Source organism: Hylaeus anthracinus, unplaced genomic scaffold, assembly GCF_026225885.1.
Source record: "Hylaeus anthracinus isolate JK02 unplaced genomic scaffold, UHH_iyHylAnth1.0_haploid 12002, whole genome shotgun sequence".
Classification (NCBI taxonomy): domain Eukaryota; kingdom Metazoa; phylum Arthropoda; class Insecta; order Hymenoptera; family Colletidae; genus Hylaeus; species Hylaeus anthracinus.
In genome coordinates, this window is record NW_026534349.1 from 3,413,808 (window position 1) to 3,434,276 (window position 20,469).

Here is a 20,469-nt window from a genome sequence, read left to right on the forward strand (position 1 = left end):
GGATCGACTTTGGACTATTTTTAGTGGTTTCGAACTGGTCCGAAGGGGCCTTACTTGGAACGGGGAAGCATCTAGTGAACGGGTCTCCGGTGTACGAATCTCTGCAGGCACAAATCGGACTGTGGTTCTTGACCACGCAAGTGGCGAACGCGCCACACGAACTGGGACATGGATCCACGCATTTCTGGTTGACGCAAGCTCGATTCGCAGGGCAATCCGAGTTTAGGACGCACTCTGGACGACACATCGGAGGAGAGCCTCTGTACTCTGGTAGACAGGAACACACACCTTGTTCGTTGACTACGCGACATTGACTGTTCGGTCCGCAGGGGGACGGGTTGCACGGGTCCATGTACTGTGTTTGGTTTCCTGCGGGGTTTTAGTCTCTTTTCAGCGAGGCGTCTTCGCCGATTGGAACAGAATTAGAAGCTGTGCGAGCTTTTCGAGCGTATACCTATTTCGCGAATCAAGGTACAGTATTGGAAAGGATTCCCGCTGTATCCTGTGATGCAGGCGCACGCGGGTCGGTGATCGATGACCTGGCACTCGGTGTTGGTGCCACAGGTGCCAGGACATGGGTCCTGGCACTTGGAGCGGATGCAGCTCAATGTGGAGGGACAGTCCGTGTCGATCACGCATTCTGGTCGACAACCCTCGTAAGGGTTTCCGATGTAATCCGGCAGACAAGAACAGGAACCAACGCCGTTCAACTCCCTGCATATCGCGTTGAAGCCGCAAGGCGATGGTTCGCAGGGGGAAAGGTTGATTGGCACAGCTAGAAGATTGCCAGTAATCGTTGAAACGAAATGGAAGATGGAGGAAGCGACATTACAAACGAAGAATTGATATTGAAAATATTTCATTCTTTTTTATTATTATTGCTTTGTCTGGAGAGTCCAGCCCTGTTTGATTCTTACGTGGTTTAGGGACACACTGAGTGAAAGGATCGCCAGTGAAGTCCCCAGGACAGACGCACATGGGTGTGTGGCTAACAACGCGACAGTCAGAGTTGGCTCCACAGGAGCCCGGACAAGGATCTCCGCATTTCTGGTTCAGGCAGGCCAAGTGACCTGGACACTCGCTGTTGCTGATACATTCCGGCTTGCAATTTGGAGGGGCGCCTAGAAATTCCGGCAAACACGAGCACGAGGGTGCGTCGTTGGAAACTCTACACTGAGCATTGGGTCCGCATGGGGAAGGTTCGCATGGGTTCCCTACAGGCCGGCCAATCGCTAAAAGAACAGGATACGTTATCAATGGGATCCATATTAACTCCGATCGCGGAGTGAAATCTCCGAGCAACGGGTCTTACGTTCAGGCACGCATTGAACGAAAGGATCGCCGATGTGTCCTGGCGAGCAGCTGCACACTGGATTGTGATTTACGACGTTGCAGACAGCTCTGAAGCCACAGGTTCCAGGACAGGGGTTTATGCACTTCTGATTGCTACAGGCTTCCGTTAGGGGACAGTCGGAACTGACCGTGCACTCCGGTCTGCAGGCAGGTGGTACACCTAGGAATCCTGCCACGCAGGAGCAGACGGGCTGCTCGTTGACCTCTCGACACACGCTGTTCGGTCCGCAGGGCGAGGGCGAGCAAGGATTCCTCGACACAGGATCTGAGATAGTTGGAGGGTGAATGGATTGTTGCATAGTATAATAATTGGACAAGATGGCAAAAATAACCCCCTATCGCACGATGCGAGAAGTAGAGGGATTCAGGAAAAAGAATCCTTGCTTCTCGAAAAATAAATCTAAGATCGACGCGATAAGGGGTGAAAGGGGTGAAAAGGGGTGAAAACGAAGAGAAAAGGTACCTCGAAGAACGGAGCACAGAACGAAAGCGTTCCCCTCCATTCCGTTAGGGCAGCTGCACATAGGCACGTGGTTGTACACCGAACACAACGCGTTCTGGCCGCACGTGCCTGGACAAGGATCCACGCACTTGTTCCTGACGCAGGCACGATTCAGCGGACAATCGGTGTTCAACACGCACTCGGGACGACAGCCCACGTAAGGATCGCCCTGATACTCCGGCAGGCACGTGCACAAACCGTTATCGCAGCGGGCGTTCGAGCCACACGGCGATGACGCGCAAGGATCAACGACAGCTGGTTCGGCTGCGAAACAAACGAACGATCTCTAGTTTCCTGCTCGTTCGATCACCATCGATCGAATCCTCTTCAAGGTCAACCCTTTGCACTCGAGGCACTTCTTTCTGGTACCTACCAGCAACTCGGGATGCTTTCTTATCATTCTATCGCCACGAATGCTGAGCTTAGATTCGATAATGAGATCTCTAATTTGAGATTTGAGAATCAAGTCGCCTTTGTCTCAACGACAATCATTTCATTGACACTTCGACATTTCGAAGAGATTAAACCTAAGCGAACGTTATTGCTGGTTGATTCGCAGAGTCGAACCTAGTGGTGACCGGGAGTCACCTCCCGAGTGCAAAGGATTAATTCTTACTTGGCTTCATCGGGGCTGGGTAGCAGTTGCCGAAGGGATCCCCCGTGTATCCCTCGGGGCACGTGCACACGGGAACGTGGTTGTAAACGGAGCACAAGGACGTGACACCGCAGGATCCCAAGCAAGGGTCCCTGCACTTCTCGTTGCTGCACGCGAGACTCATGGGACAGTCGGAGTTGACGCGACATTCTGGTCGGCAATTCGGCGGGGATCCAAGGTACGCGGGCAAGCAGGAACACGAAGGCGTGCCACCGATATTCCGGCACTCCGCGTACATGCCACAGGGCGACGGTACGCAGGGGTCGATCGGGGCTAGGGAGCAGTCGTTCGGGGTTGGTTCTGTAATTTTTGTTTTCAACGTCAGTTGTAACAGTGACAGTCCACGTGGAAAGTAATAAAATGAGTAGAAATATAGATTGGATATTTTTCCAGTAGTCGATCTATTAGGGCTCAAAGTGGGTTGTATTTCTAATGTTTACCGATTCGATCAGAAGGGTTACGGCTAAGTGATGTTGAAGAATAAATGGCAGAAGAGAACGATCATTGAAAACATTAAAAGTATATATGGTCTGGTTGGATCAAAATAACATAGAAAAGAAAAGTAGAATCAAGTAAAGCACGACAAGACAATAAAGGCAGAACAAAGGAGATCCAACGCAGGACTGTTACGAGAACGACAAACCATGGCTCGATTGGATGCAGGATGAACGAATCTAGAGAAGTATTCTTACGTGGTGCGGGGAAGCATTTCGTAAACGGGTCCCCGGTGTATCCGAGGTTGCAGGTGCAAATTGGGCTGTGGTTGATCGCTCTACACTGCGTGTTGATACCGCAGGAGTTCGTGCAGGGAGACGTGCATCTTTGATTGATGCACGCGAGGTCCAACGGGCACTCGTTGTTCATCACGCACTCGGGTCGACAGTACGGTGGGGTTCCGACGAAATTTGCGAGACAGGAGCAGACTGCGTGGTCGTTTACGTTTCGACACTTACTGTTGGGTCCACAAGGAGAGGGACTACACGGGTCTGACTCTGATAGGGTAGCTGTATGGGGAGAATATCGTATTATAAATGATTTTGTTCCGAGTCCTTTTTAGGTGATCGTGTAGATGCTCGCTATTCGTACTGTGGATTTAATATGGTCGAGGCATTTGAGCTAGGCTATCCGAACTCCTAAAGGATATTTGTTGTGAAAAATTGGATGGCATTCGAGGTCAATTCATCCTTTCAAAAGACAAGCAAACGTAATTTATCTGATCGAAAAAGGGTTGGTGGATTTTGAGGTCATTCAGAGGTCACTCACGAGGGTCGAAGCCAAACACATTCGGGATGAGTTTATCGGATAGCCTCGAGTGCCCCTCCCTAATCCTGCCAGGCAGTACTTGATACGAAATAGAGGCTTACGCTCGAGCACGATCGGGGAACAATAGGTAAAGGGGTTGCCCGAGTAGCCACGGTTACACGTGCAAACTGGAACGTGATTGATCGTTTCGCATCGGGCTTGCAATCCGCAGGTTCCTGGGCACGGGTCCCTGCACTTGAGGCCCGTGCAGGCCATCGTCTTGGCGCAATCGGAATTTTGGGTGCATTCGGGTCGGCATCCTTGGTACGGGTCGCCTATGTAGTCTGGAGGACAGGAACAGGAACCGACGCCGTTGTTTTCGCGACAGATTGCATTGGCGCCGCACGGGGAAGGCTCGCATGGTTTCCTAAGGTCTAGGGGTACATCTGATGGAAAGAGAAACACTTTCACTTAATTTTAATCGATCATGAAGCGGATGGTCAATCGAAAGCTCGTGCAGCGTTGTGAATTCTCGTATAGAGTGTCGACGGAATCAGCTTCGTGCGAATGCGGCGACGTATGATTTAAGCGGAAGCTGATCTTGGGCGACTCGGGTTCCTTCAGCGGGACGATACGATCGAGTGTGGTCATGGTCTCGCTTTGGGTTCGGTTGGTTAGGGTGTTTCGGGTCGTGAGGTGCGTGTTTCTTGGGGTTACTTGGGTCTGTGTCTCGTTAGAGGGGATCAAGTTCTATTAGGGGATGGTCGCAGGGGCACCTTTCGATGCGTAAGCGTGGCTTCGGGGTCGGGACAGGTCGTTTGTAAGCGTGTCTAAATCTAAAAATCGGGGATACGACAAGCTGACACCATATTTCTAATGTTTACTGATGTTTCAGGGGTTAATGCTTCCGTGTCTAGGTTTTTTATGTTTCGTTCGCAGGGACGCAGGGGTAACACAGTGAGGACGTAGATCTAGGGTGCTTCTCTACACGGTGACGGGTGTCTCGAAGCGATATGCTTGGTTGGGAGTGATCAATGCGTGCAATATTCCTCGTTACGAGGATGTGTACATACGTATAGGCTTGGTTATCGCATATCTGTCAAGGGGTGAGTGCAATTACGAGCCTATGTACTCCATAGGCCCCGCCACCATTTCGTAATACGGTTATTTCATTCATGGTTACGATATATGGGTAGTACGCATGGGGTAATGAAGGCGTGCTCCTCTGTATGAACCCGTTAATCGTTGAGGGTTTGGGTGTATGATACGTTATGGTCGGTTATCATTCGTACATGAGTGCAGTTTGTAATTCCTGAGGCCCCGCCACCACGACGACGCTTCGTCGTCGAATTTTCGTTCGGACCTCGTACAATGTTATCTCGTTGCTCGTCGTCGACGAGGATGCGACGCGATTTGGTTACGGGGTTGGGCTCGATGATCGCGTTACGAAAGGTACAAGCACTTACCTGCGTCGCCTGCATGCAAACGGCGATTATCGCAACGAGAAAAGAGTAATACGACAGCAATGTTTTCTGAGGTGTACTCACCCTTGGCGACCGGCTCGCATACGCTGAACGGATTTCCGGTGTAACCTTCCGCGCAAGCGCACACCGCGTGGTGATTCACTACCGAACACTCAGCGTTCGAACCGCACAAACCGACACACGGATCGCGACACTTTTGCTGCATGCACGCTAAATGCGGCGGACACTCGGGATTTATCGTGCACTCGGGTCTACAGTTAGGCGGTACACCGATGTAATTTTGCACACACGAACAAGCTGGACTATCGCCTCTCACTTGGCACTCCGCGTTTGGTCCACAGGGGGATGGTTGGCAGGGGTTCGTTGGCCTCGGTGGCTCTTCTGTGCGACAAAGTTAAGATGAACGTTAAAAACCACCAACAAAATTGGGATGATGGTTAAACACTAAATCTACCACGTCGAATGACCGTTTTCAACCTTTTTATACAGTGCTTATGTGCACGTTTGGATTACTTACTTGGCCTAGGGTAACACCTGGTGAACGGATCGCCAGTGTGTCCCTCGTAACAGATGCATATAGGGTTGTGGTTGACCACTTGGCACTTGGAGTTCTGACCGCAAGTGCCTGGACACGGGTCCTGACACTTGTTTCCGAGACAAGCTTGAGTCAGAGGACAATCGGCGGTGACCACGCACTCTGGCCTGCAGGCGGGTGGACTGCCTATCAGGCCAGGTTGGCACGAGCAGACTGCGTGATCGTTCACCACTTTGCAGACACTGTTCGCGCCGCAGGGAGATGGTGTGCATGGTTGTTGCCTGGGCTCTAGAAGAGTTAAACATTCCTCGTATATAGATGCAATTTAATTTTTAGGGTTTACTTGGACTAAAATTAGTATGGACTAAGTTAAAAAAAAAAAGACTAATAGCGTAGTTTTCAAGAAAAACTAGTCTTTCTTATAGCGCCGGTAATTATTAAATTTTCTGTCTTCAATTGTGGACGCCAGGTCTGAAAGGGTTGAGTAAGCGTACCCTACAATATTTTCGTGCAATAAACCGTACCATACGGTACCGTCTACATACAGTACCGTACGGTACTGTCACAGAAGCAAACCTACCATTGATAACGTGCGGTCGACAAAGAACAAACGGATCCCCCGTGGTGCCAGGAGGGCAGCTGCACATCGGGATGTGATTGACCACGTCGCACTGCGCGCTGGTACCGCAGGTGCCAACGCACGGATCCATGCAGTAATGATTCACGCATGTCTTCACTCTAGAGCAGTCCGAGTTCATGGTGCACTCTGGACGACAGTACGAGAAAGGATCGCCGAAGTAGTTCGGAAGACACTTGCAGTTGCCCTCGTCGCACTCCGCGTTGGGTCCGCATGGAGACGGATTGCACAGGTCTTCGGGTACTTTGGGTTGTTCTGTAAGATGAAGAGTATAATACGAATTCTATCGCGCTTGAAAAAATAAAGAAGAGAGTTCGAATAGATGGTAGACCGAGACAGGTACCTTGTATCTCCGTGCACAGGGAGAAAGGATCACCGGTGTACCCTGTTTGACAGAGGCAAACAGGAATATGGTTCTGCACACGGCAATCAGCGTTCTGACCGCACGATCCGATGCAAGGATCTCGACATTTTTCAGAGATGCACGCCTGGTTCGATGGACAGTCGGTATTGACGACGCACTCGGGTCGACAGTTGGGTGGCAGACCTATGTAGTTCTTCAAACAGGAGCAAGCGGCTTGATCGCCAATCGCTCTGCACTCTGCGTACAGACCGCATGGACTTGGTCTGCAAGGATCGCCGATCGGTGGCAATGGCGTGACTAAAAGAAAATAAACGAAAGATCGTTAGGTCCGATACTTTCTCTAAAGTCAATCATTTTACTAGGTACTCCAGTTACTCACCCATTTGAGGATAACATCTGGAGAACGGATCTCCAGTGGTTCCTGGCGCGCAGCTGCAAAGTGGATTGTGGTTGATCACGCGACAATTGGCCCCTACTCCGCACGTTCCTGGGCAGGGATCGGAGCACTTGTACTTGTAACACGCTCTGTTCTGAGGACATTCGGAGTTCACCACGCACTCTGGCCTGCAGTTTGGCGGTGAACCGATGTAGGACTCTTGGCACGTGCAGACGGCCTGATCGTTCACGGCTCGGCACAAACTGTTCGGTCCGCAGGGCGATGGGCTGCACGGGTCCGTTCTAGTAGTCTCCGTGGACGTGATCAGAGGCTGCGTGCAGATCGTGAAGGGGTCTCCCACGTAGCCAGGTTGACAGGTGCAGGTTGGAATGTGATTGATGACGGAGCACTGAGCCTGAATGCCGCATATTCCAGGGCAGGGGTCCTCGCACTTGTTGCGAACGCAAGCCTTATTCGTTGGACAATCGGAGCTGAGGATGCACTCTGGCTGGCATCCCTCGTAAGGGTTGCCGTGGTAGTCGTCGATGCAGATGCACGCGCCCACGTTGTCGCGTTGTTGGCAGACGGCGTTTGGCCCGCAAGGCGAGGGCTCGCACGGATTTATGGATTCCTCTGTAACGTAAAGCACGAAGAGTTAGAGATTCCGAAGCTTTAGCGCAGAAAAAGAGCATCGAACAAATTTATCCAAATTATGTTTCGTTAGAAATATGTTCATACATAAACTTTACACTTGTATATGTTTGTAGTGAGAAATTTGTTTGGAAACATCGAACCTATAATTTGATTTGGACAAATTTCTTCGATACATATAGAAGATACGAATACTTATGAGACTGACTGTAAACGAACATACCTTCTAGTTCGATGCACTGAACGAACGGATTTCCAGTGTAACCAGGCGTGCAGGAGCACACGACAGCGTGATTAACGACCATGCAATTGCCGTTCTCCGCGCAGGATCCCGGACATGGATCCGTGCACTTCGAGTTGATGCAGGCTTTGTCGGATGGGCAGTCAGGATTGATCAGGCACTCTGGGCGACAGGACGGCGGAACGCCTATGTATCCAGGTAGGCAAGAACAGGATGGATAACCGTTTGCGTTCTGGCACTGGGCGTTTGGTCCGCAGGTTGACGGTTTGCAAGGATCTCCCGAGTCCTTGCCGTCCGGCACATCTATAAAAAATAATCGTTACGCATCCTGTTGAATTATGTAGCTAAGATACTCAATATTAAAATGTTGCGTCCTCGATTGTGGACGTCAGGTCTGAAAGGGTTAACGAAGGAAGCGTTCCTACCTGGAAAGTCGTAGCAGCTCTTGAACGGATCCCCGGTCTGGCCAGGTAGACAGCTACAGATCGGCGAATGATTGATCACTTCGCACCTCGCGTTCAAGCCGCAGGAGCCGAGGCAAGGATCTGTACACTTCTTGTTCACGCAGGCGCGCGTTGGTGGACACTCCGAGCTCACGACGCACTCTGGTCTACACGACGGTGGAGAACCGAGGTATCCTTGAAGACAAGAGCACACGGCGTGGTCTTCTATGTTGCGACACTGGCTGTTCGGTCCGCAGGGTGACACAGGCGAGCACGGATCTTTAGATGGATGTGGAACTGCAACATAATTCGTGCAGGAGATCAGAACGTAGTAGTAGAAACGTTCTACTGTTCCATGGTAGTGATCCTTACTTAGAGGCTGAGTGCGACAGCTAACGAACGGATCCCCAACGTATCCAGGTGGACAGGAACAGCTGGGTATGTGATTCACGACGTCGCAGACTGCGTTTTGACCACACGTCCCAGGACAAGGATCCTTGCATTTGTTTCTGAGACAGGTCTTGTCGCGGGGACACTCCAGGTTCACAACGCATTCTGGACGACAGGCTTCGTACGGATTGCCAATGTATTCCGGGAGACACTCGCATTCGCCGTTATTGCATAAAGCGTTTGGTCCGCATGGTGATGGGCTGCACGGGTCGCTTACTGGTGGCAACGTGGCTGGAAATGAATGTAGAGGCGTGTGAAAATAAATCGAGAATCGTGGATCAACGAAGATTAGGTAATTTAACATTTGTCGTAGCATCTAATTTCTTAAACCTGGCAAATTCACGAAATCCTATTCAGACTTAATTTCTTACTCGGAGGAACTAGTATACACTGCGTGAAAGGATCTCCAGTGAAGCCCTCCATGCACGTGCAAACCGGTATGTGATTCAGGACATGGCACTGAGCGTTGACGCCGCACGAGCCTGGACAGGGATCCTGACATCTCTGATTCACGCACCCTAGATGACTCTTGCACTCGGAGCTCAAGATGCACTCTGGCCTGCACTCCGGAGGAACGCCAATGTAAGTTGGTAGACAAGAACACGCTGGGTTTCCCGATATGATCTGGCAGAGAGAGTTTGGACCGCAAGGCGACGGAGTACAAGATGGTGGCCGTTCCGTGGCGAAGGTGTCATTGTAAGCTGCAATCGAAAAGTGAGGTCAACTACTCGCGCGTAACCAGCGTAGATCAGCGTGAGACGATTAGAGGAGTAAACCTACAAATGGGTGAACACAGAGTGAAAGGATCACCGGTGAAGCCTACAGAGCACGTGCAAATTGGATTGTGGTTTTTGGTGGTGCACTGCGCTCTCAATCCGCAGGTGTTCGGGCATGGATCCACGCACTTCTTGTTCAGGCAGGTGAGGTGAGCAGGACACTCTGCGTTTACCACGCATTCTGGTCTGCAGTTTGGCGAGATTCCTCTGTACTCTGGGAGACACGTGCACACTGCCTGGCCATTCACTTCGCGACACTTGCTGTTGGGGCCGCAAGGCGATGGCGAACACGGGTCCAACGGGGACACACCTGAAGATACATTTATAAAATTAAACATACAGTCAGTAAACATACAGTTCTCAACTGTGGACGTCAGGTCTGAAACGGATAAAAAGAATTCAGAGCGAAACTTACTGGTCATTTCTTGAATCTCGCAAGCAAAGTACGGGTCACCGGTATATCCGGGAGGACAGACACACACTGGGACGTGTTGCTGGACATTGCAAACGGACAGCACACCGCAGGTGCTCGGGCAAGGATCGGAACACTTGAACCCAACGCAAGCCAGTTGTGGAGCACAGTCGTTGATCGACTCGCATTCTCTGTGACATCCTCTCTCGTTATCGTACGGGTCTCCGATGAGGTCTGGTGGACAGGCACACGCTCCAGCACCGTTCCTCTCGCGGCACTGCGCGTTTGGTCCGCAAGGATTCGGTGAACATGGGTTAGCCACGCTTTGGTCGGTCGCTGAACGATCGAGAATTTAACGGATTAGCCTCGAAAAAATTCAAATTTACGTTGCACAAGATCAATTAACCGCACGTTTTGAAAAATCTTAAATTTAACTTTTTGTTTTCCGCGGAGCTCAATTTGTGCAACGAACGGCTGAAACGAAGACTTACTCGGAGGAGGCGCCAATACGCAGCGCACGGAAGCATCTCCTTCGTAGCCCTCGGGACAAGTGCAAATCGGTACGTGATTTTGAACGGTGCACCTCGCCAACTCGCCGCAAGCACCTGGACAAGGATTCTTGCACCTCTGTTCCACGCATGCCGCCGAGTGGAAGCAGTCGGAATCATCGGTGCATTCAGGCCTGCAGTTTGGAGGACGTCCGATAAAGTTCAACAGACAGGAGCAGGCAGGCTGAGAACCGATCACCCTGCACTGAGAATTCGGTCCGCAAGGGTTGGGAGAGCAAGGATTATCGGTGCCCGATGGTGGTTGGGTGACGTTGAACCTCGTACAGTGAACGAGTGGATTGCCCGTGTAACCCGCGGCACATGTGCAAATGGGATTATGGTTCACGGTCAGACACTTGGTGTTCACGCCGCAGGAGCCCGGACAAGGATCCGCGCACTTGTTCTCGATGCAAGCTTTGTTCTGAGGACACTCCGAGCTGACGATACATTCTGGACGACAAGTGGGTGGTATTCCAACGAATCCTGGTTGACACAAGCACACCGCGTGCTCGTTGTGGACACGACAGTTGCTGTTGGGTCCGCACGGCGAGGGCTCGCAAGGATTCTCAGGTAAGGGTTCGGGTCCTGCTTCTCTTCCTGTGCAAACGTTGAACGGATCTCCCGTGTAACCAGGCAGGCACGAGCAGGATGGAGTGTGATTGACAACTCGACAGGTGGCTCCCTGACCGCAGGTACCAGGACAAGGATTCACGCATTTGTTGTTCAGGCAGGCTCTGTCGCGTTCGCAGTCAGCGTTCGTGACGCATTCGGGCCTGCAACCTGTGTACGGGTCACCGATGTATTCCGGCAAGCACGTGCAAGATCCAGCGCCGTTTCGTTCGTTGCAGATCGCGTTCGCACCGCAGGGTGATGGGTTGCACGGTGTCCGAGGTTGTTCCGTTGTGGTTGGTTCTGAAGAAGAGGGACGCGTGAGAAGCGTATTAACCGTTTGAGTGCCAGAGACAATTTTCATGCATATCCGTGAAATGCCAGACAATTTTAAGCAAAGAAATATTTACACGGTAGATCGAAGGGTAAAATGGGAGAGATACTGTAAGTCTGGTAAAGAATGGCGTGGACGTACCTTCCATTATAGGCGAGCACTCGGTGAATGGATCGCCGGTGTAGCCAGGGTTGCATATGCAAACGGGATTGTGCTTGACAACGTTGCAGAAGGTGTTGACGCCACAGGAACCTGGACAAGGATCCACGCACTGTTCGTTCTGACAGGCGAGATTGCCAGGGCAACCCTCGTTGATGACGCACTCTGGACGACAATTCGGTGCCCTGCCCACGTAATTGGGTAGACAGGAACATGCAGGGAAGCCGTCTATCACGCGACACTGGGAGTTTGGTCCGCACGGCGATGGGATGCACGGGTTGCCACTCGAGTCGCCTCCAGGCTGTTTACTTTCCGCTTTGAGAAATATTTCGAGATTTCGGTTACGATGTATCCTGTGGTGGCGGTTCTGTGAAGGGAGAGCGAGAGAGGAGAAAAGGAAGGGAGCGTTTCGTCCTGAGTACGATCCCATGTCTCAGACGCCGAGATATTTGGAGGTCGGTCGAGGAATTCGAGAATGGTTTATACGGGGTGGGCCAGAATCTCTCTAGTTGCGAGGACAGGAGGTGTCAACACAATGCGTTACACTATTACGGTTCAAATTTGACTCTTACGTTCTTTTACGCATCCGAAGAAGGGATCACCGGTGTATCCAGACTTGCAACTGCAGACTGGATTGTGGTTGATGACCTGGCAGTCGGCGTTCTGGCCGCAAGTGCCCACGCACGGATCTCTACACTTCTGAGTGATGCAAGCCGTGTTCTGGGCGCAGTCAGTGCTGACCACGCATTCTGGACGACACTGTGGTGGACTGCCAACGTAGTCTGGCTGACAGGAGCAGACTGCATGGTTGTCGATCACGCGACAGTTGCTGTACGGACCGCAGGGAGAAGGTTGACATGGGTCGCCTGGTACCGGTGTGACTGAAAGAAAGAGGCTTACAGTCAGTCCTAGAAATATTCGTACCCTATGCGTTTACCAAAGTAGTTTGTCTAAATGAAACGACAGGTTCGATGTTTCCGAATAAATTTTTAACTGCGAAGACCTACCAGGTGGCACGTGACAGGACTGTAGGGGATCCCCGGTGTAACCAGACAGACAACTGCACGAAGGTTGATGGTTGATCACTTGGCACTGAGCGTTTATGCCGCACGCGCCCACGCACGGGTCTTTGCACTTGTTGTTTATGCAAGCCTTCGTGTGAACACAGTCCGAGTTCTGAACGCATTCAGGTCTGCATCCCGCGTAAGGATCCCCGGTATAATCGGGTAAACAGCTGCAGGAGCCAGCTCCGTTGCGTTCCTTGCAGACCGCGTTCGCACCGCATGGGGATGGATCGCAAGGCAATGGCACTGGGAAGGTAACTATCGAGCGAAGAGTGAATGTTATACTCGGATTTCGGGACGGGGGAATGAATGTTATACTCGGACTAACGATTCTACCTTTGTTACATCCAGAGAAAGGATCCCCTTCGTAGTCCTGGTAACATTGGCACATGGGCCGATGGTTCTGTACGGTACAGTTGGTGTTGAATCCACAGGACCCGGCGCAAGGATCCACGCACTTCTTCTGGACGCAAGCGAGATAGTTGGGGCAATCTTGGTGAATCAAGCACTCCGGTCTGCAATTCGGTGGCGCACCGAACATTCCACTGATGCACGTGCAAACAGGGTGATCCTCCTGCACGCGACAATCAGCGTTCGGTCCACAGGGCGCGGGCACGCAAGGATTCTTGGGTCCTGGCGGCGGTAGGACTAACAGAAGAAATCGATTTAACGAATCTTCCTCGATAAATTTACTCGTTTGCACTCCGAATTAAGTGTTTTATTTTAAATTTAGTTAAAAAATATGTGACGTATGGATTCAGTGCGATAACTGAAGTGACAGTTACGTGCATAAAAAAAAAACAAGCAAGAAAAATTGATATCTACCTTCCTTGAAGCAGTGCGTGAGTGGATCGCCTGTGTACTCGGGAGGACAACTGCACACGGGGTTGTGACTGATCACCTGACACAGAGCGTTCTGACCGCACACGCCGGAACAAGGATCGCCGCACTTTTGGCCGATGCAGGCCAGATGGACAGGGCACTCCGAGCTGACCAGACACTCTGGACGACAGGAAGGTGGTGTACCGTGGTACCCGGGACTACACGAACAGACTGCACGGTCGTTCATCACGCGGCAGATGCTGTGAGGTCCGCATGGCGATGGCATGCAAGGATTCTGTCCAGGAAGAGCTAGAAGAACCAATTCCAATGTCACGCAACAATGTTCACGTGTACCCAAAGCGTGAACTGATAGATTATCGAGAAGACTTACGAGACTTTTCAACTTTACAGGAGATGAATGGATCCCCGGTGTATCCAGTCAAACAAGAACAGACGGGAACGTGATCGTCCACCTCGCATTTTGCATTGGTACCGCAAACGCCAGGGCAAGGGTCCCTGCAGTGCTGATTGAAGCACGCCAGTCGACTGTCGCAGTCCTGATTCACGAAGCACTCAGCTTCGCAGCCGTCTATGTACGGATTGCCAATGTACGGTGGAACGCACTTGCACTTTGCAACCCCGTTTTCGACGATGCAGATGGCGTTCTTTCCGCAGGGGATCAGTAAGCAAGGATCGTGCACGTTGGTTGGTGGTGCTGGAACCGAACAGCCAGGAATCAACTTTTATGACGATCTAAATTATAATCTTATCGTCTCGAATCCTTTGCACTCTGAGCCATTTCTACTCTTTCCACGTACGCCAGCTTATATATTTTTCTCCAAATTTAAATGTATACACCATATTTTGGTATCGGTTAAACACATACCTGCACAGCTCTGATAAGGATTTCCAAGCGTCTGCTCAGGACAGTAGCAAGCTGGCACTCTGTTCGCGTCACATTTAGCACCGAGTCCGCAAGGGTTGGGATCGCATTGGTCCGTCTTGGGCGCGCATCCTCTGATCGTGTTGGGTGTCTCGATGTATCCAGGCAAGCAAGTACATTTCGACAGGCCATTGGCCAAGACCGTGCATTGGGTGTTGGGTCCGCAGGGAGACGGCTCGCAAGGGTTGTTTGGAAGCGTGCACGGAGTTTGAGGAGGGCTTCCCTCGTATCCTGGCAGACAGAAACATCTCACGTTCCCTGATACCACGCGGCAACCAGAGTTGGCTCCGCAGGGGTTGCCTTGGCACATGTCGCCGTCTGGAACTGAGGTTAATCGTGAAGTTAATCGATTTGTGCAGCGAACGATTCAATTGTACTCCAGATACTCACTGCACTGCTCGAACGGGTTCCCTGTCAGACCTTTGGGACAGAAGCAGATCGGATTGCCATTGTCGTTCTCGCACATTGCGTCCAAGCCGCAGGGATTTGGAACGCAAGGGTCGGAGGACAATTTGGTACATCCGATGAGAGGATTGCCTTCGTACCCTGGCAGACACTTGCACTGGGCTTGGTGGTTCGCGGGCAGACAGCTCGCGTTGTCGCCGCAGTCGGTCTCCAGACAAGGGTCGATGCATCGTCTGTTGAGACGATCGCAGTATTTGCTCGGTGGACAATCCTCGTTGTAGTGGCAAATGTTCTTGCCTTCGTCCTCTGAAGAAAATCGTTGGATATGGTCCAAGTAAATCAAAAATTAACCCTTTCAGACCTGAAGGGTTCTTTTTTCTCGTACTAATGAATCCAATTTTTAGAGCTAATAGCGTAGTTTTCGAATAAAATTGGTCTTTCTTCGCGTGCAGAAATAAGAGCGTTCACGATGAACCATCGACATCACTAAACTGTGATGTCGGTATTTTTTAAATTTTGTGTTCTCGATTTTGGAGATCCCCAGGTCTGAAAGGGTTTAGGTATCGCGAGAGAGGATAATTACCCAGAGCGCAGTAGAGAAAGCCGTTCCCGTGGTAGCCGTCGTCGCAGCTACACTCCGCTCGATGATTGGTGTTCATGCAGACCGCGTTCCTGACGCACGGATTCCGCACCAGGCACGGTTCCTGGCATGTTCCCGCGATGCACGCAGTGGTCAGCGGACAATCTTTGTCGCTAGTGCAACCCGCTAGAGAAAGATGGAGAGAGCCCGTGTAGCCCATAGACAGTGTGCACCGATAAAAAATGAGAAAGAGTCGCGTGTCGCGTGGACGTGCGTGTGTAGACGCCTCTCGGGCAGATCAGCATGTATGAAACACTGTGTCCGTGCGCGACGCTCGTAAAACGACGCGATTGAATAGTTGGTCGAACGCGTACTTGAGAATTTGGAAATCGAAGGCGAATATGGACAGCCATAGGTCGGAATACGGAAATCGAAGAAAAAATCGCGAGAGAATTTCGAACGTGGTGCGACGAATTGAAAACAAGAATTGCACGTCGTTGTATATGTACATTAGATACATATTTACAGATAGAATCGATCGTGATACGGTAGAGATTCAGATGATCGCGTGGTAGATCGTGGTGCTCGATCTTGTACAAACCTTTCACGCATGTGTTCGTCGTTGAATCGCATTGCATTCCAGCTGGACAGTAGGGGCAAGTGTCGTTGGATACGTCTGGGAAAATTTGTAGAGTGTTTCGTTAATTTTATGAATCGATCGTCAGTGATATTGGTCGTGATTGATATTCTACCTTTCACGCAAACTGGTCTGTGATCCTGAACGTGGCAGACTTCGACGAAGTCGCATGGATTCTCGATGGTGCACGGGTTCAAGCACTGCTGGTTTATACAGGCCAATTGGGAAAGACAGTCGTCGTGAGTGGTGCATTTGGTATCTGACGAAACGATGAAATATTAGAAGCTCAAAGTAGTGATCCTTCGATTCGTAATTCTAGAAATCTAATTATATTTCACTGTAATTTATCCAATTGTGATTCATCTAATAATTTTTCTAAACGAATATCACAAGAGTATATGTTAACATATATATATATATATGTATATGTATATATATCTCTAAACAAAACTCTTTAAACAAGATAAAGTATATTATAATTAACACAGAAAATGATATACACAATCCCCTAATTTCTATAACATATAATGGTTTTCGTGTTACATGTGTAAAGCCCAGAAATAGTCGTTAGTTTGTCTGCTCTTAAAGGAAACATCCAGTTCGATGCGCGAAGATCGATCGTTCTGATAGATAAATAAATAAACGGATAATTTAAGATCGCGGAACGTGAGGATCTCCTTTTCGAGCGGACGTCACAGAAAAATTACAATTAATTGTTAAATATAGACAAGCGAGAGGAGATCGCGCAGAGGCACAATAATGTACAGCATGCAAAGAGCGCTAATGCAGCAGGTCCATGTCTGCACTGGGTTGCAACAGTGCACTGTACTACGTCGAATGTTCTACACGTGTGTGATGGTCACCCGGTATCGTACACGGAGTGATATTCTGATCGCGACCATATGGGTAGAACGGTCTGTCGATCGAGCAACAACTCTCCAGAATTGGTTGCCTCCAATTTTCATCTGGATACGATCAAGTCACACTGGAGAAAAAATCTTTTTTCTTTTTGTGGAAACACATTGGGTAAACACGAGAACATTTACAAAACTCCCGACAAGTGAGATCTTTACCTGGGAGTATGCTACAATTAGGTGTACTCTGGTCGACTGTTAGGTTCAAGCACACGGGCCGATGATTCCCTACGTCACATTTAGACTTATCTGAACATGGTGGGCTCTCTGTACCAATTGTGGTATTCGTTGGTGTCTCGAAAGTGGGTTGTAAGTCGGGAGGAGACGTTACAGTTGTTGAAAATTGCGTCGTAGTGTGTTGTTCTGTTGTTGAAGATTGCGCCGTGGTGTATTGTTCTGTCGCTGAAGATTGTGTCGTGGTATATTGTTCTGTTGTTGAAGAATGTTCAGTGATGTAGTCTTCAGGTGTTAGAGAGTGTACAGTGGTATCTTGTGCAGTTGTTAGAGGTTGTTCAGTGGTGTATCGTTCGGTTGTTGAAGAACGTTCCGTGGTATGCTGTTCTGTCACTGGAGTTACTGTTGTAAAGTATTGCTCAGTTGTTGAAGTTTGCTTCGCGGTGTACTGTGCAGTTGTTGAAGGTTGTTCTGTTGTTGGAGACTGTACCGTGTAGTGTTCTTCAGTTGTTGACTGTTCAGTGGAGTACTGTTCTGAGGTTGGAGGTTGTTCAGTGAAATATTGCTCAGTTGTTGAATGTTGTTCAATGGTATAGGATTTTTCAGTTGTTGAAAATTGTTCCGTGAAGTACTGTGCAGTTGTTGAAGGTTGTTCTGTTGTTGGAGACTGTACCGTGTAGTGTTCTTCAGTTGTTGACTGTTCAGTGGAGTACTGTTCTGAGGTTGAAGGTTGTTCAGTGAAATATTGCTCAGTTGTTGAATGTTGTTCAGTGAAATATTGCTGAGTTGTTGAATGTTGTTCAATGGTGTAGGATTTTTCAGTTGTTGAAAATTGTTCCGTGAAGTGCTGTGCAGTTGTTGAAGGTTGTTCTGTTGTTGGAGACTGTACCGTGTAGTGTTCTTCAGTTGTTGACTGTTCAGTGGAGTACTGTTCTGAGGTTGGAGGTTGTTCAGTGATGTATTGCTCAGTCGTTGAATGTTGATCAGTGGTGTAGTGCTTTTCAGTTGTTGAAAATTGTTCCGTGGCATGTTGTTCCGTTGTTGGAGATTCGTGAGTGGAATATTGCTCGGTTGTCGACGATTGTCCAGTGGTGTACTGTTCGGTCGTTGATTGTTGTTCAACGGTATGTTGTTCTGTTGTGATAGACGTTAATGTATACTGTTCTTCAGTCGATACTGACTGCTCAGTGGAGTATAGTTCAGTTGTTGAAAATTGTTCCGTGTTATGGTGTTCCATGGTTGAAAATTGATTACTAGAGTACCGTTCAGTTGTCGAAGGCTGCTCTAACGTGTATTGTTTAGTTGTGGATGTTTCAGTGGTTGATTCTACAGTCGTTTCTGGTTTCAAGGGATACTGTGCAGTCACGGTGACTACTTCAACTCTCTCGGACGTCAACGTATTCAAACTATCCATTGTAACCTGCGCCATAGTAGAACTTTCTTCGAGTACAGAACTTTCAGTAGAAAGATTTCTACTAGTCGTGTCTGGAGATTCTGTAAGCACCGTTGGTATTTCCGTACTATAATCGCCTGTCGACACAGGTGTTACTATAACAACACCTTCTTTATTTGTGGAAGTCGCACGCGTAATTGGGGTGACTATTTCAACATTTTCCGATTTGTTTGTTACAGGAATTTGGATGGTGCTACTAGATTCATATATCGTCGAATCGGTAACATGTTGCGTAGTGACAACATAAGGAGTGGTAGTTGTTTCAAACAACTCAGAAGTGGTAAATTCAAGACCTCCAACTGTCGAAACAGCACCCGTGCTTTCAGCTGGAATATCCTTAACGGTAGATACCTCGAAAGAAATCGTACTGGAGGATCTATCACCAAGTGTTGTAATGTCTAGCTCGACAGTACTACTTTCAGAAGATTCGGTGACAGCTGTGGTTGCTAAGGTTGATGTGCTTTCCACGGACGTAAGGGTTGTTTCTTCGACAACAGGAGTTTCCGAGGTTTGGGTAACGAAATCACTCCAAGTTCCCTCCTCGATAGTAGAAGATGTGTACGACAGAGTACTCGATTGCGTACTCGTCGGAAGTGTGGCTGTCTGAATGTCAACTGTAGAGTACTCTGGGTTAGTGACTGTGTCTACGCAACGATCGTCGCGATCGTCGCAAACGCAAACTGGCCTGTGTGCTTTAACCCGACACCGAACTGCCGACTGACACTGGTTGACGCAAGGATCAACGCAGGAACCTTCGACACAGGCTTCTGTGTCGTTGCAGTCGCCGTCGGACTCGCATAGATAGTCGGTCGTGTAGTGGTGAACTGCTGCGGATACAATACAATATAAACACAGTGATCGTACGAAGATCGAAAGACATAAGTAAAGAGTCTGAAACGTTTCAAGCATTCATCATGTAATTAGACTACGCTACGCCATCACACTGTTTTACTCCACTAACAATCTACGGAATTAAGATATCAGTCAGCATGCTCGCGTAATAACAGGTAAGCTATCGTTCGAAAGTATCATTAATTAGATCTTTACAGAGACAGATGTAACGGAGAAAATAATCCTTGAATAGTGAGGACGTCGGCAGAGTAGAGAGGGAGAGTATAGGTATCGGAGGTGAAGAGTTGTATCTGTGACTTTGGAACCTGAAACGTTCTCTCATTCAGACAACGGAACACGCAGTGAAACGCAAACAATCGCAGCCAATAGTTCATTATTTCGCGCGTTAATGCTGTGAGCATGGAGCGTTGGTATTCTAAAAAAAAAAAAAAAATAAAATACATTCTAAAAAAATATTTGCTTGTTATAAATAAGAAACAAAAGCAAGTAACCATTTTCATCCGACCAAACGAGTGACTTCAACGCGCGGTGAAGATGCGCGCGCAACTCGAGTGATTTCAACGCGTGGATAGAGCGTCAACGCCATGCTCAAAAGCGTCAAGAGGGAACACCACCTTCGAAGAAGGGAACATTAATTTGATTAATGTCTAATTTCATTCGATGTTAAATTTTCACCGTACAGGTGATGTTCCCCCGAACACGTCGACTGCCGCGCACAGTTAGCAGCGAACGCGTCGAACCGTGTCACAAAAACGTTCTCTACAGTCCAACAAAGGACGAAGGTATCCACTGTCTGAATGGTGGGAAACCTGAAAAGAGTAGCAATCGGTATTGTCCGGTGTGAGGCGTAGAGC

General features: G+C 49.3%; 1 protein-coding gene across 1 annotated transcript in view; it reads right to left on the reverse strand.

Moving 5' to 3' along the window:
• Nucleotides 1–20,469, reverse strand: part of LOC128891548 (uncharacterized) — a 113,240-nt gene that overhangs the window by 47,955 nt on the left and 44,816 nt on the right. Inside the window, 32 exon segments of the mRNA XM_054151111.1 lie at nt 55–369; nt 455–775; nt 918–1,232; nt 1,313–1,618; nt 1,817–2,119; nt 2,472–2,810; nt 3,203–3,514; nt 3,875–4,198; nt 5,300–5,617; nt 5,754–6,059; nt 6,352–6,663; nt 6,752–7,069; nt 7,152–7,781; nt 8,023–8,343; nt 8,466–8,780; nt 8,856–9,164; nt 9,305–9,634; nt 9,714–10,019; nt 10,125–10,457; nt 10,613–11,581; nt 11,754–12,086; nt 12,344–12,652; nt 12,779–13,093; nt 13,172–13,483; nt 13,661–13,966; nt 14,049–14,372; nt 14,544–14,924; nt 14,991–15,311; nt 15,589–15,771; nt 16,187–16,261; nt 16,338–16,481; nt 17,296–19,590. Coding sequence (XP_054007086.1) covers nt 55–369; nt 455–775; nt 918–1,232; nt 1,313–1,618; nt 1,817–2,119; nt 2,472–2,810; nt 3,203–3,514; nt 3,875–4,198; nt 5,300–5,617; nt 5,754–6,059; nt 6,352–6,663; nt 6,752–7,069; nt 7,152–7,781; nt 8,023–8,343; nt 8,466–8,780; nt 8,856–9,164; nt 9,305–9,634; nt 9,714–10,019; nt 10,125–10,457; nt 10,613–11,581; nt 11,754–12,086; nt 12,344–12,652; nt 12,779–13,093; nt 13,172–13,483; nt 13,661–13,966; nt 14,049–14,372; nt 14,544–14,924; nt 14,991–15,311; nt 15,589–15,771; nt 16,187–16,261; nt 16,338–16,481; nt 17,296–19,590 — 12,600 coding nt within the window.